The sequence below is a fragment of the Argopecten irradians genome, chromosome 5 (genome assembly GCF_041381155.1).
Source record: "Argopecten irradians isolate NY chromosome 5, Ai_NY, whole genome shotgun sequence".
Lineage (NCBI taxonomy): Eukaryota > Metazoa > Mollusca > Bivalvia > Pectinida > Pectinidae > Argopecten > Argopecten irradians.
The window spans coordinates 22,747,746-22,762,776 of NC_091138.1; the positions used below are offsets into that span (position 1 = coordinate 22,747,746).

General features: G+C 37.5%; 2 protein-coding genes across 2 annotated transcripts; one reads left to right on the top strand and one right to left on the bottom strand.

The window, feature by feature from the left end:
• Positions 1–1,967: 1,967 nt before the first annotated feature.
• Positions 1,968–6,706, bottom strand: LOC138323243 (ubiquitin-conjugating enzyme E2 D1-like). Its single transcript, XM_069267675.1, has 6 exons — positions 6,553–6,706; positions 5,977–6,040; positions 5,688–5,719; positions 5,346–5,423; positions 4,997–5,102; positions 1,968–3,819 (listed from the first exon to the last, which is right to left on the bottom strand). The coding sequence occupies exons 1-6, from the start codon at positions 6,574–6,576 to the stop codon at positions 3,680–3,682; spliced, it is 444 nt and encodes a 147-aa protein (XP_069123776.1). The 5' UTR covers positions 6,577–6,706; the 3' UTR covers positions 1,968–3,679.
• A 2,344-nt stretch (positions 6,707–9,050) lies between these two features.
• LOC138323245 (uncharacterized) lies at positions 9,051–14,976 on the top strand. Its single transcript, XM_069267676.1, has 4 exons — positions 9,051–9,358; positions 11,218–11,417; positions 11,696–11,915; positions 12,670–14,976. Exons 1-4 carry the CDS (start codon positions 9,139–9,141, stop codon positions 14,430–14,432), a joined length of 2,403 nt encoding a protein of 800 aa, XP_069123777.1. The 5' UTR covers positions 9,051–9,138; the 3' UTR covers positions 14,433–14,976.
• Positions 14,977–15,031: the final 55 nt, after the last annotated feature.

Genomic DNA, 15,031 nt, shown 5'->3' on the forward strand with positions numbered 1-15,031 from the left:
TAATTGATGTCAGGAAGTAATTATCAATTATCGAATACTGATACTCTTCCACGACATATTCCAAATGACGACGTCTAGTAAGACTGGTAACCATCACTTGGCGTCGCACAGGTATTCGGGGATTGGTTGTGAACACAGTGGTCAGCATACGTATGTACTACACACGAACTTTATAATATTTACATATCTCAAGTCACTCTCAGCTCGTCACGTCGGTGTAAATAATATATTTACTTTAGTATACGATCACGTTTAACATTTCCTCCGTAATATGACGTTGTAGTTTTAAGTTATGAAGGCATACAGAAATGTGAGCACAAACTGAGATACTGCAGTGAGTGGTGGCACATATATAGATGTACATGAGCCAGCCTACTGATAAATAAACGCTTACGATTTAATCTTAAAACTTTTCTTTTACCTTAGGGAATAAACTCATAGCAATCATTTAAGGAAATTTAATTACGATCGAACATTTTCATCTAGCATGGAAGGGGATAGACATTTAATTGACTTGGGATTGATACGTGTTGAGAAACCTGGGTGAAATGAGCTGGAGAAGCAGTAAGGATTGATCTAGTGTTACTGTCGATGCAGTGTTAGTCATTTCGACTCGGGTTTGTTACTTGGTGTTGTCATGTCTCAAGGTTACACTCAGTGTGACATCTGTCATTTTATTATCAGCTCTTTGATCGTGTTGTTCCGTTGGTTACCGAATGTCGCCCATCCATTGAAGTGATTTTTTATGCGACACACAAGAGGCTAGTAATGTATCGCTATTTAAATTTCTGATACAGCTATCACTAACCAAACACAAACAGAAGAATATAAAGACATCATCGACTCTGAGCCATAAAGAAGTTACAAGCCTGAGCATGTACGTATGTCAGCAGTTCGCTCTGGACCTCACCACGTCAAGGTCTAAGTTTCTATGGGGTCAGCAAATTCTGCATTGCAAGTCATGTGTTCTGATGGAGTCTATATTAAGACAGTGTACATTGTACAAGCAGCATATTGTTCTTGTTAATAAAATTAAGTAGCTCGAAGGCAATATTCAATAAATAATTGTCTGATTTATCTAACTTAAGATGAAGGAAGCAGTATCGTATTTTTTCCCTCAAATAAAGCAAAACTTTGGCTTTAGAACCTAATGTTGACATTTCAAATATGGAATTTGACTTTGCATGATTAAATGTTATTAGTTAATCTATTCACCCTTGCAACCTTATAATGAATGGAGGGTTCCTGTCCTTCAACTGGAAGAGTCCAAAATGTGTCTTTCGGAGTGAATGGGTTATAATCGTTTGACAAAATGGCAATATTGTCCAGATATGAGATCAGATAATCTTCCCTTTGGATCATAAAATCTTCATACTTTGATTTATAGATTTGCCAATAGTCTCGCCACACTATCACACCAGAGGTTACTTTATAGATTTGCCAATGGTCTCGCCACACTATCACACCAGAGGTTACTTTATAGATTTGCCAATGGTCTCGCCACACTATCACACCAGAGGTTACTTTATAAATTTGCCAATGGTCTCGCCACACTATCACACCAGAGGTTACTTTATAAATTTGCCAATGGTCTCGCCACACTATCACACCAGATGTTACTTTATAAATTTGCCAATGGTCTCGTCACACTATCACACCAGAGGTTACTGGTAAAGTACATTGTACCGTGGTAATCTCTAGCTAGTGTTCTCCGCTTCCAGTAAACAGGTTAAGGTGTTTGTGTTGATCGACAAAGTCTTACTTTGGATGTTTAGAAATTATCGTTTACCTTTTTCCATCGTGTGATATCACAATACTGTTGTCGATTTATGGTGCCAATCAAACAAAATGAACTATCACCAAGATGAATTTGTATTCACTAGATATATCTTCATACTCTCCTCATCGCCTCATTTCATGATTTTAGGCATCTTTTGCGGAACATAAAATGTACAGGAAACGGTAAAGTAGGTAATAGTTAGATCTTTTATTACAAAACAGCAAAAATATTAATTTTGTGATCTTCACAGTGATAAAAAAAATACAAGCTATCCTGCTTTTAAAATAAAACAAATAAAATATGCAAGTCAATGGGAATGTACATCTAGTTCACAACAGTTTGTTTACATGATCAGTTGTTATGCCAACTATAAACGGAACACGCAAAATACTTCTCAGCAACAAATTCCTGTATACTCAAGGAAAGTAAATGAAGCTGACAAAAATATCCAATAAAAAAGCAATATCAAAAATAATAGTGGACAAGGCTGCAATCTAATAAAAATAATGTACAGTATTCAATTAATTACACTTCCATAAACGTGAAATGAAAAGTTGTGTAGTAAAATATCTAACTTTAATTTCATATAGGATGAACACGGTACCAAGTGCGCATAATCAGTATTTACAAAAACAATACGGCAAATTCTACAACGTGAGAATCGTGACCATAAAAACAATCTTATCTACATATATTGCTATTCACCCCTTCGAGTTCATAATGAACCGTTCCTTCCTTTGAATCAGAAGAAATCTAATGTGTATACAGGGGTGCATGAATTAACAAGTTATAAATGATACTTTAAAAAGTTAACCACAATTTGTTTAATACACTTCTCTTCGTCGGTCACAAGAGGCAATACATTAAAGAAAATCAAAAATAAAATAATACCGTTTGTAATCAATTCATAGTACAAACAATAACTGGGCTATTAACGCTTTCAAATGTGTCATTATCACATGGACTAAATACGACTGATGATATGTAGATTGATTCTTGAAATTACATATTCAATACTGTCCGTCCTGTTTAGTTTCACTTATCACAATACGGTGTTCATGTTTAGCTATGAAATAATACAACATTATCAGTTCTTAATAAGTACTCTATGAGTGTATTAGTGCTACGGTTTGTTTGTTATTTTTGCTATACCTAAGGCAACAATTTAGTCAACCATACATAATGAAGTCATTTTTTCACATTGATCTATTAAAACAAGCAAATTAAGATAGTGTATGCTATTTCAATGTAAATCAAATTGAAAATGGCATTGTGTCAAACCGGTACATATATTGATAGACATGTAGATGTATTATAATTATTATTTTATTGGTGGTATAAGAAAAATCACAGACATCATAATGTAGATCTCAATTAGAATGTTGACACAATGTCCTATCTCAATTTGATTACATTTTCTTGAATTTGCTGGTTAGAATTGTTTGACAAGTGTTCTACACCGACATCAAAGTCATGACATGAATATGTGTCAACCGAGACCCATGGATGATCGCACTACGCTCCTTACATTTACCTTTACACTTATGGTTAGCGTAGAGGACATGACAATGATATCTGGGACACATTTGACTGAAACAACCTAAACTTTCAGTCCGTACATTGCATATATATTTAGACAAAGCAGAATACAACATAACTAATGTGGATGTTTTCATTACCAGTAATACGCCGATTTCGAGATTCAAAATCCACGACCCTGGTAAAGTACGATTTACCATGAATATTCTCACATTCCGGTGATTGTGACGTCATAGTTTGACATGATTTCTGGGACTAAATCGACAGTGAATAGTACTTCACTCAGTTATTTTGGTATCTCGAAATCGACCCTATTCTCTACACATTGTGGTACAGACAACACTATATATATAATGACGATCACATAGCATAGTCTTTCGTCCATTGTCGAGCATTGGTGTCATATTGTACACGGTTAGATACGTAGAGCTGTGCCAGGTCTGGCATCAGGGGATGGTTAGGGTTTGGATCAGAGAGGAGGGAGCTCACTGACAGCAGAACTACAATGGAATCATCAAAGGATTTCATCACCAAAAATCATACAAGGACAATAAACAGTGTATTTACATCCAACATAAGGTTAAATATCGCAATGTTCTTTACCTCCACTTCTGAGCATTCTCTATCAGTAAGATCGACACTTTCTCTCATTATGCCACGTATCAATTATCTTTGAATTCTTTTCAATCACCAAACTGACATAATGTGCATACGAACATACGAAATATCAAAAATGCAAAATATCAGAAACAAACATCAGATTTAAGAAAATGGCCTTCAGTACTTCATCTTGTCTTTCGATCGGTTCCACAAGTAGACAATCTAATTAAGATAAGACTTGTAATTCCGCTCCACAATGATTCTCTACGATACGTTCTTGGAGCGTATCGTTGAGCATAAGTCTTATTTGAATTAAATTGACACTAAGGACCAAGGGGAGTCGCCTAAATGTAAATATGGAATCTGAGACAGATCAAAGACAGATCCCTCCCATACTTATGAGTTTTGTTGGATAAAGAACACAGTAACAATCTCCAATGGTCAAAATCCATGATTTGCCTTAAAATGCAATATACATATATTCCTTTGGTGTTTTCTGATAAATAGTGGTAATAAATATAAATAATAAAAATGTTGTCGGCAATCTTGGTCTTTCAATTGGTCTCAAAATGCTACACCCGTTCAAAAGAAGTTTATACGTAATATGTTAGTAGATAAAAAGTTTCCTTCAGGAATTTCTAAGAACTGTTTACAGACTGGTGGAAGAATCGATGGACATAAAACCAAGGACATGACCATATTAATAGCCCATTTGATGATGGAGGGTTATTTCAATAGCCCATTTGATGATGGAGGGCTATTTCAATAGCCCATTTGATAATGGTGGGCTATTTCAATAGCCCATGTGATGATGGTGGGCTAACATTAAAGAACCATGAACACATGATCACGAATTACTCACGTGAATTCTTAATCTATATCATATTTTAGTTATAATTAATTGATACTTCAAGGATTTAAATAACCTCCTGCTTTTGATTGATGTAAACATTCAGATTATCTAGCTTTGGTTGATATTGTGACTGGTAAGAACAATGATATGAGAGTTATCTACCCTTGGTTGTCGTGATGACAGGGTTATCTGCCCTGGACTGATATAATAACAGAGTAACCTACCCTTGGCTGCCGTGATGACAGATGACCATGCATCCTGAAGGATGTCCACACATATATTACCATTGTGGTTGACATTGATGTGATATATCTTTGTTTTGAACTGGATCTGTTAAAAAAAACACAGTATCTCAGCAAACATTTTCAACCTGGTAAATATGTCAAGAAACATCGTTGCCCAATGTCAATAATTGCTAAATAGGAATAGCTAAATTTGTCAACAAACATTTATTTTTCAATAAGTCAGCACACACATATCTAAAAAATCAAAACTTACGTAAACTTTTGCAAACTAAATAAAACAGAAAATGAGGTTATACATGAAGGTGAATTACAATACAATGTAGCTAACCTTGAGTGGTTTAAATGGATAGTCTACTGGAAACCTGATGTCCAGTTTGAATATACCTCCTTCATATACTGTGTCAGCCTGAAGTATAAACAATTATGCTATAACAAATAAGACAATTTAATAAGAACCAAAAACGCAGCTAAAAGCAGAGTGGAACCTACATGGAAGTTTAGTAAAATCATAAACCCTCACAAGACTCACATAAAATATATTTATGAATTATAATTATATGCCATAACAAATATATCCTAATGGGTCAGAGAGGATGATTGTAGAACAGAGATTCGAGCAGCCATTCATCATAAGACAGCATATCAAAGGCGGGCTTTTAGTTTTACTTACTGGGCCTTTAATGGTGGCCTCCCAGTGGTACACTGAAAATATAAAATACATTTTTGTATGTGTACATGTATAACACAAACATCAAGTCAGAAAGGTAAGAGACTTGTACCTGAAGAGTAGTTAAAAATATTTTTCTTCAGTGAACAAAATGATGAATTTTACCTTAATGATACAAAAGCTCATTATAAAGTACTTATCAAACTTTAAGTTGTTTCAATTGTAACACAATTTTGTTGTCGGCTTTAGTACAGAGTTCCTAAACGTGCCGCTGATGTTCATGATCACTTACAGTCGTCGTCTACAGGTTCTGCTGTGATTCCCTCCGGAGGATCAGTCTGCATCGCCTTTAGCTCCTATTTGAACATCAACAAAGCCAAAAATATCAATAAATGATGTGACATAGACCTCAAATAATTGATATAACAATGACAATCATCCATAAGAGTTAAGTCACATGTGTACGGGCGACGGAGATAGATAGACATTATTTACAGCAATGCTTGTATAAATACAAATATACTTTTCAGTTACAATTTACATTATACAAAAGTAGCTATAGTTTACTTTAATTTTCATCTTAATTTTTTTATCATTAATTAAATGTAGACGTATACGTTTATACTGAGCGACAGACACTGTAATCAATCATTTATATCAATATTTAAGATATAATATGTAAAAAGATTATAACAAGTTAATTGATTACTCCACTGCTCCATATACACTCTATCAGCAACTACTGTACACATAATAAGATGAACATACGAAATGTACACAAGCATTACATTTAACTGTACTGGTTGTAATGCCTGTATACAAGTTTAAGTTTTAAAGAGAATTAATCATATCTAAGACCCGCGGTTACCTTTTTAAGTCTCCTCTCTGCCATTCCGACTTCAGACGAGAATTTTCAACAACTTATTGTTAGTACTGCCGAAGCCATGTACACGTATATTAATCTCTAGTTTCGGTTCCGTGTACGTGCTATATTCTAATTTTGAACCCGGAATGCGGTTTTATTTTCCGGACATGATTATTTTGAAAATAATTTAATTTCTTCAGTCTGAATTTCAAAACAGATGTTCAATATTTTAATAATATTTGACATTAGCACAACAGAAAAATAGCAGAAATATCAGAGATGTAACAATTCTATTTATTAAGTACACAAATACTATCGACTAGTTGTGCCTGTGATTGTGATTTCTATTTATTTGTCTTACGGAAAATCCTTGATGCTATTTATAGCCGTTTGAAGACCTCATATTTGGGTTAACCAAAACAAGTACCGGAGTTAGTACAAGAAGCATGTTAGTGCATGTATTAAAGATTTTATTATTTATTTTTATTTATTTTATCATTTCAAACTGAGCGTAAAAAATGTTTCATATCTTAATATGTGTACATGTCTCATTCAAACACATAAAATACATAGCCAAAACAGTGTTCACCAAACAATTGAATGCTATTAAGTTTCCTTGTCCAATACAACCCCATAATTTCAATATACATTTTTTGTATATATTATATACATGTACTACTCCGGCAATGCGAGGATCGATTTACCAATAATTCATGACAAAATGCCTATTCTGTATTTGCATATTTAAGAGTTATCTGCCCTTGCGGGTAGGTATTGATTGTGACGTCACGTGTTTGCGAGCGTAACATCATTCTTTTCGGAGAAAATGACGTGAATTGTGCTAAAAAAATATGACGTACCAATCGATACCTACTCGAAAGGGAGCTAACTCTGTAATATGCAAAGACGGAATTTACCCGCGCGCCAAACCGAGGACTAATATAGACCTGTACTATATATATACAGGTACATTTTGTATATGGTTATACATACATAAAAAATTGATGTACATGATTTAAATTTGTTTACGTAAAATTTCGGCAACATGCATAATGTATCCTTTTTTTCTAACTATTTTCTTTTCAATATTCTTTTTTAACGAATTACTGCTTAATACAAGATAAAGGAAATTTTATTCAATATCGTTTTTTATTTAACGAAAACATTTTGGACTAATATGGTCATCTCAATTAAAATTAGGGTGCAATAGCATCAAAATAATAATTAGTTGTGTGAATATAAAAAAAAGCGTGTTAAAAAAGAATTTATACAAGCAGTTACATTCTCAATAGCCCAGGAGTTCTATCACTGACGATCGATATATCTCCAACTCCCAACGGAATATAATTGGAGGCACTTCACGAGAAAAAACTGACCAATCACAGGCCTGTAGAGACTTCTTTTGAAAATAATTGAGAACGACGTCCAGATTCAAAGCCATGTAGTGTACTGTTATTCGATCCTTTTCATATAATCAAAGGACTGGATTATCTGTTGCTTCAAGTTTTTTTCAATGACATATTCCAGGGGTGGATATAACGTCAGTGATAGTGACCCCTAGAGTATCGGGATGGTCTACAACTAGAAAAAACACAGCAGGCTGCAACTTTGTTACATAGGGAAAATGCAAGAACAGATATTTTGGGCACAGAGTACTTTCGGTGCAGTATATGGCAAGGACTTTCGGTAACCAGTAACTAGCTATATAGCTGATGGATGAATAAATTAGTGGAAGGTCTGATTACACCGTTTCAAAATTACGTACATGTACAATGGGCGAAGTTTGAATGTGCAAAAAATACACCAATATAATGAGGTTATCAAATAGATGTTATTGTAACAACAACAAAACGAAGGTGGGGTGAGTGGGGTTATTAAGTAACAACGCAAAAAATCAGAAATGATACAAACCGCGAACATTTATGAAATACTATTTCGAGAGAAGGCGCATCCTCGATACTCAGGAGTTCCGATCACTTACGATCTCTACACCCCTGGACTATCCCAAAGAAAAACTGGAGTCAAGAGAACAGAACAGGTATTTCAGTCCTTTGATGTAACATCAAAAGAACCGTATAACAGTACACTGTGGTTGACTGTGTGGCTTTGATGTTAGGTGTTGCTCTCTCTGTAGTCTTCAAAGGAAATCTTTGCTAGCCTGTGATTGGTCAAATGTTTTCCGCTGAGCTGCCTTCAATTTCACTATGAGATAGTCCAGGGGTGTAGAGATTGTAAGTGATCGGAACCCCTGGAATATCGAGGATGGAGAAGGCGGGACATCTCGGATTATTGTCCCGAACGACCCAATAGAACAGAAACTTAATATATACAATTGTGATATGTCTCTGGCAGCAGTGTCCCAATAAAAGAAATTCCCTTACGTATGTTTTTTATTGATAACAACAAAGCATCGCTTTTCCGTAACGTCATAAGTTCAAAGTTATGACCAATCAGAACAACAGAAGAATGACGTCACAATCAAAATGGCATTGTGACGTCATAGGACTAACGAGTCCACAGCAATACTAACTTACACCATCACGGCATCTGTTGGTATCCAGGATGAATATTGCTTAGTAATTATAGGGCATGAACGAGCGCCACGATGCCTTGTACAACCGAGCGCGTGGTGTTCTCAACCAGAACATCAAGCGACTCTGGTTCAAGGTTAATCCTTATTTGGAGAAGAAGGACACACTTGATGCACATCCAGAGTCACCGACGCGTTTTATTCAGCCTCTGCAGTCCACTGTTTTAAGCGAGAGTTTGCTCAACCATGAAACACGAGAACACAAGGAGTTGGATATAGGTAAAATATATTTGGCATTCATGTTTTCGTGTTTGTCATTGTAATGTGATGAATCTTTGCATTTGTATCAGTATCTGTACCGACCACTGTGATACCCGAGTATCATATGTATACCGACCACTGTGATACCCGAGTATCATCTGTATACCGACCACTGTGATACCCGAGTATCATCTGTATACCGACCACTGTGATACCCGAGTATCATCTGTATACCGACCACTGTGATATCCGAGTATCATCTGTATACCGACCACTGTGATATCCGAGTATCACCTGTATACCGACCACTGTGATACCCGAGTATCATCTGTATACCGACCACTGTGATATCCGAGTATCATCTGTATACCGACCACTGTGATATCCGAGTATCATCTGTATACCGACCACTGTGATATCCGAGTATCACCTGTATACCGACCACTGTGATACCCGAGTATCACCTGTATACCGACCACTGTGATACCCGAGTATCATCTGTATACCGACCACTGTGATATCCGAGTATCATCTTTATATCGACCACTGTGATACCCGAGTATCATCTGTATACCGACCACTGTGATATCAGAATAACATCTGTATATCGACCTCTGTGATACCCGAGTATCATCTGTATATCGACCACTGTGATACCCGAGTATCATTTGTCCTGGCGATTGTTGATCCTCGATGCTCCAGGAGTTACTCTCACTGAATTTACATCCATCCCTGGGCTATGTCATACTAAAACTGAAGGCAACATCAGGCAATTTCAGCTGAATTTGGTCCTTTGCTATATATTAAATTCAAATTCTTTATTTGCACTAATTTTTTCAACCTATTTGCAAAAACATTTACATCAAAAGAATCAATTAGCGGTCCACTGTGGTTGGCTATATATGTGGCTTTGAAGTCGGGAGTCGCTCTCTGTAATCTTCAAAGGAACTTATTCTCGTGATCTGTCTTCAGTTTCCAGGGGTAGACATAACGTCAGTGATAGTAACTCCTGGAATATCGAGGATGGCCATTGTGATACCCGAATAGCATCTGCACGTAACAAGAGAGGAGAAAATCTAGCGGCCAGACCGGGATTCGAACCCGGGACCCTCCGAACACTAGTCAAGTTGCTCTATCGACCGAGCTACCTGGTCAGCGATGATCGACCCAGTCCAATCCCGCTACACTCCTCGATCCCTCTTTCTAGAAGTCTTCGCCCTCGAAGGCATACGAGACCGTTCCAAACACTATCACCGTGGAATATTTAGTTAGGCGCCAATTCTGTAACAGGAGAGGAGAAAATCTAGCGGCCAGACCGGGATTCGAACCCGGGACCTTCCGAACACTAGCCGAGTGCTCTACCGACCCAGCTACTGTTCATGTACCGACCACTGTAAACTGGTGCAAGTGTACCAACAACTTTGTAACTCGACCATGTTCTTCAATCATTACTAACAAATATATAGCCGAAAGTCTAAACTGAGCTGCAATAAACCTATATCGCTACATGTATTTATTATAATTAAAAGCGTAAGACAAGTAAAAATGAAGTTCCGAGTTAGATGATTTGCTGAGGCAATGGTTAAATTCATATAAAATTATTTGCTCTTCTTGTGAAGGAACCATGATGGCCTCTGGAAACTCGAGAGCGAGATATTTATAGAGGGGGTGCATGTAACCATGGTGAATACTAGCCTCAATATACCTCACAGATAGGGAGTAATTCGATCAACTGAGCGTAACACTAGTAAACCAGAGGTTCCGTATTCGATGCCTACCGGAGGCAGTATTTAAAATATAAAATCATGTGGAGCAGTCAAGATCAGAAACACGTGTACACCTGAAATCTACAAATTACATGATTTGTTAACCCACAGGTGGATTCTGGGATTTCCTATACTCAGACAAATGGAGCGGTCACTGTTCGATACGTGTAATGGAGGGACAGTTACTGGAGACCATGGTGGCGGTCCTACACGTACTCGAGGGGGATGGAGAGGTCATCCATAAGAAAACTCACGCATATGCACGAAATGAGCGAGAAAGGAGGGGCTGCTACAGGCTGGCCAATCAAGAGGTAACTTTATAATCGTCAAAATGAAAATACGAACTTGGTCTTGGTGAACGGGTGTTCTTATAAATCCACTTGAATAACACTTGAATAAATCTCTCTGAATCTCAGAAATGTCGTTTTCTCTTTTGATATTGAATGAAAGATTGCAGAAAGGTGAAGTGTTTGAAATAGTATTACTTTAACGATTATAAGGAAATTGGTATGACAATGTAATTAGTCGACTGATCGCCTAATACGGGTAGCTCCATATCTGTCATTTATCATTTTTGCGCATATTTCAGGGATGTGATACGGTGCAAGAAATCCTCCTGTTAGAGTTTACCTATTATGGCCGCCGGAAGCCGCGGTCTCCACAGACTACGTTTAATTCCAGTAGTGGTTATCCTGGTAACAGCAGTGGTACCACCACCACCACATGGGGATCTGCAACTCCTTCGTGTCCGTCTAGCAACGAGGCATACTTTAATGCACCAAACTTTGACGGTTCACCAAACGCACAAAGTAAGCCGATATGTACACGATGCTTTTGTAACTATAAGACTGTGTTGTAGTTTACCATTGCAGGCCCATGATTTGACCATTAAGTATTAAAAATGTATACTCCATCTTCGCCAGCCTAGGCTTCTGATTAACACTCCCTAAGTTGAGTGTAACGTAATCAATCAAAAGCCTAAGCTAGCAAAGATGTGACTATGTACCCTGCGGTGACAATCTTGTATTCAATACTATGACAATCGTTTCCTTTGCACCCATTCTTTTATTTCAATGCCCACCCTTGGTTACATTTTGCCAATGTCTTCCACTTTCGTTCATACATGTACCGGTGAAGTCCTCTTGTATCTCCAATTTGCCTTTCTCTGTATACCTACTGATGTCATTTGTAGTATTAACATGATCTCTAAAACGTTGTCAATGCCTTCCTACATTATTGTGGACTGTCTTTTGCCTCTTAAATGTTGTTCATTATTTACTCTATATTTTTTCTAAATATACTGTCAATCCTCCCGTTATCTTAAATTCAATGTCTCTTCTGTCGTCCACTGTGTTTTCTATGCATTCTTCTGTAAACTGTTTTTTGTCTCTGTAATACACTGTCGGTAAATTTCTTAATTAGATAGACCTACCCTGTACTTTTATTTACTATCAGTGGATTATTCTATATGCATGTCTGTTAATCTCTCTGGTACATCTACCCATAATAAATGCTCTTTTCAAAGAACTTTCATTGTCTTTAATTCAATGCTTTGTTTTGTAGGCGTGTTTAAACCCCCTCGTCGAAGGCGCCAGAGTGCCCCAAATATCCGAAGGCATGTGCCAAAAAGCACACAGCGCCGCCTATCTCGACTCCCTGGCACAACAGAGGAAGTCAATAAGTTAACAGGAGAATTTGAAACTCCAGGTCTACTGGAACTTCCCGATTTCCAGTCGTACATTAGCAGTGAGAGTAGCGATTTCCGAACGTCAAGCGCAATCGTTAGAAATCTGTCCAGGCTCCCTTGTTCGGAAAAGACGACGTATACAGCAAATGGAATGATGGAACAGATACGTCTTCCAAGTGAAAGCACGCCAACAGAGGAAGTGGTACAGTTATGGGAAGAGATGATGTACCTAAGCGATGTTAAATCAAAAGGTACTCTGGAAACGTCATCAATGAAGCTCAGGCGTTACATGAAAGAAAAGTACCAAGCGAAGAAAGAACAGGAGGATATGTATGCCGAATGGGAAAAGCGGCGAATTTCAGCGTTCAAACCCGTATCAAAATACGCAGAAATGGACGCGGAAGAAAGCAATAGTTCATCCGGTGTCCAATATCGCTTTCTCGATTTTGTTCCCGATTTTGAGGATTTTCTTCTCATACTGGAGGAAGACTCCAAATTCGATCCTAGATTTAAAAGAGCAAAGCAAATCAGCAGGAAAATCGCTAGAAGGTACAACATTGCAAAGGAAAATATTTCTGGTATAGCGGGAGTAGAATCTGACAAGAAAACACAAAATACCTCCTCAAAATTACCTCCTATCTCAGAGAAAGGAACTCATCGGAAGAAAAGCTTTCGATCAAGCGATAACAAATCTAGGTTGTCGTCTAGGACCCCAACCGGCGCTCGTAGAATTTCCGCATTTGGTAAAAACAGCATGACCACTATGTATATCAGCGAAAAAGTAGATAATGAGAAAACAGCTCAAGAAGTTGGTGTCGTAACAGCTTCAAAGTCATGCGAAAAGCACGTGTTGGAGCACGGCGGAAGGCGCAGCTCCCATAGAGGATCCCTTTGTAAAAATATTGTTCTTAAGGATGGTAAGAAAAAGAAGACATCACCGGCGCCATCACAGGAAATCCCCTCGATCTACCTCACATCTCCTGTCGGTGCCAGCTACATGTTGTACCAACCTGTGGCGCCAAAGGTCGACACAAAGAGAAGAACAACAATCCATGTGACAAATACTTCTGGTGTTATCGCTGAAGAGGAGTTCGAACAAGATCGGCCATCAACGAAAGCAGTAGATCTTGAGCCTAGCGAAAAGTGTATATCAAGCGATGATGATCAAGATGATACGCCCGACTTTGAAAATTTGTTCGATTCAAGAAAACTTAACACAAAATACAGTTTTGAACGATTGCGTGGGAAAAACTTCCACAAGAAGAAGCCGGCATTTTTCGGTGTTTTAAAGAAATACTACAAAATGCAGAAAGCTGCCGATGCGTTTTCCGGCCACAAATCTAAACGTAAATCGGTGTTTCAACGTTTACTTGATAAAGATCAGCCACGGAAGGCATCAGAAACGGACGTGGTCGGAAAGCTGAAGACCTACAACTTCCTCTACCATAGACAAAGAACAAAGACAGAGGTCGATCCGTGCGACTTCAGTAGCCTCTCTATGGATACATTCCGGGCTAACCTCATCCGGGCACTCGACGATTTCGTCGTCAGGAAGGAACGTGTAGTATCAAACATCGGTGCAAAAAGTACAACTCACATAACATTCACCAAACAATCTATTTTTAACCACAGGGAATAAAAATCGCTCACAGTGCAGTGGTTTCAGTGTATCAGGAATCAAGTAATCATTATTACATATCGTCATATTGTTAATGAAGGATTTTATTTCAATGCTTAGCTGTAAACAAAAACGTCTTTGCATACCATACTTTTGTTTTTACTTTGTGTATTCCATTTCCCTACATTTTGCAGGCACATTTCCCTTTTGATAAATGGAAATCCAAACTATCAACGAAGTCCAGACTTATATATACATACAACTGTATATCAATATACTAAGCCAGTCCATGACATCAACAAGTTATCGGCTTTAAAAACTCAAATTGCACCTGAAATACATAGGCAAGTCATTGTTCGAGATTGAAAAATATTCAAAGGAACTTATCTTTGTCTTTAATTTTTCCTCATTTCATTGTCCCAAATGACCTTGACCTTTTACCAGGAGACCTTTTGTTCCTTTTACTTTTATTTGGAAAATATCACAACACAATATTAAACTTCTTTTTGGTCCTTGCAGCCATTTTGAAAATTGGCCTAGAGCAATTTTGGACGGGTAATACACATGAACAGTAACGGTCAAGAGTCCATTAGATCTACCAAGGGCTACTATAATTGTCC

Bases quoted from the DNA above. Each gene is read 5' to 3' on its own strand.
- LOC138323243 (XM_069267675.1), bottom strand. From the start codon at position 6,576: ATGGCAGAGAGGAGACTTAAAAAG. The intron at 5,720-5,976 runs GTAAGTGATCAT...TTATATTTTCAG, and splicing joins AGAACCTGTAGACGACGACT to TGTACCACTGGGAGGCCACC. The intron at 5,103-5,345 runs GTTAGCTACATT...TTTTTTTAACAG, and splicing joins ATCCATTTAAACCACTCAAG to ATCCAGTTCAAAACAAAGAT.
- LOC138323245 (XM_069267676.1), top strand. From the start codon at position 9,139: ATGAACGAGCGCCACGATGCCTTGTACAACCGAGCGCGTGGTGTTCTC. The intron at 9,359-11,217 runs GTAAAATATATT...GTTAACCCACAG, and splicing joins ACACAAGGAGTTGGATATAG to GTGGATTCTGGGATTTCCTA. The intron at 11,916-12,669 runs GTAAGCCGATAT...TTTGTTTTGTAG, and splicing joins CGGTTCACCAAACGCACAAA to GCGTGTTTAAACCCCCTCGT.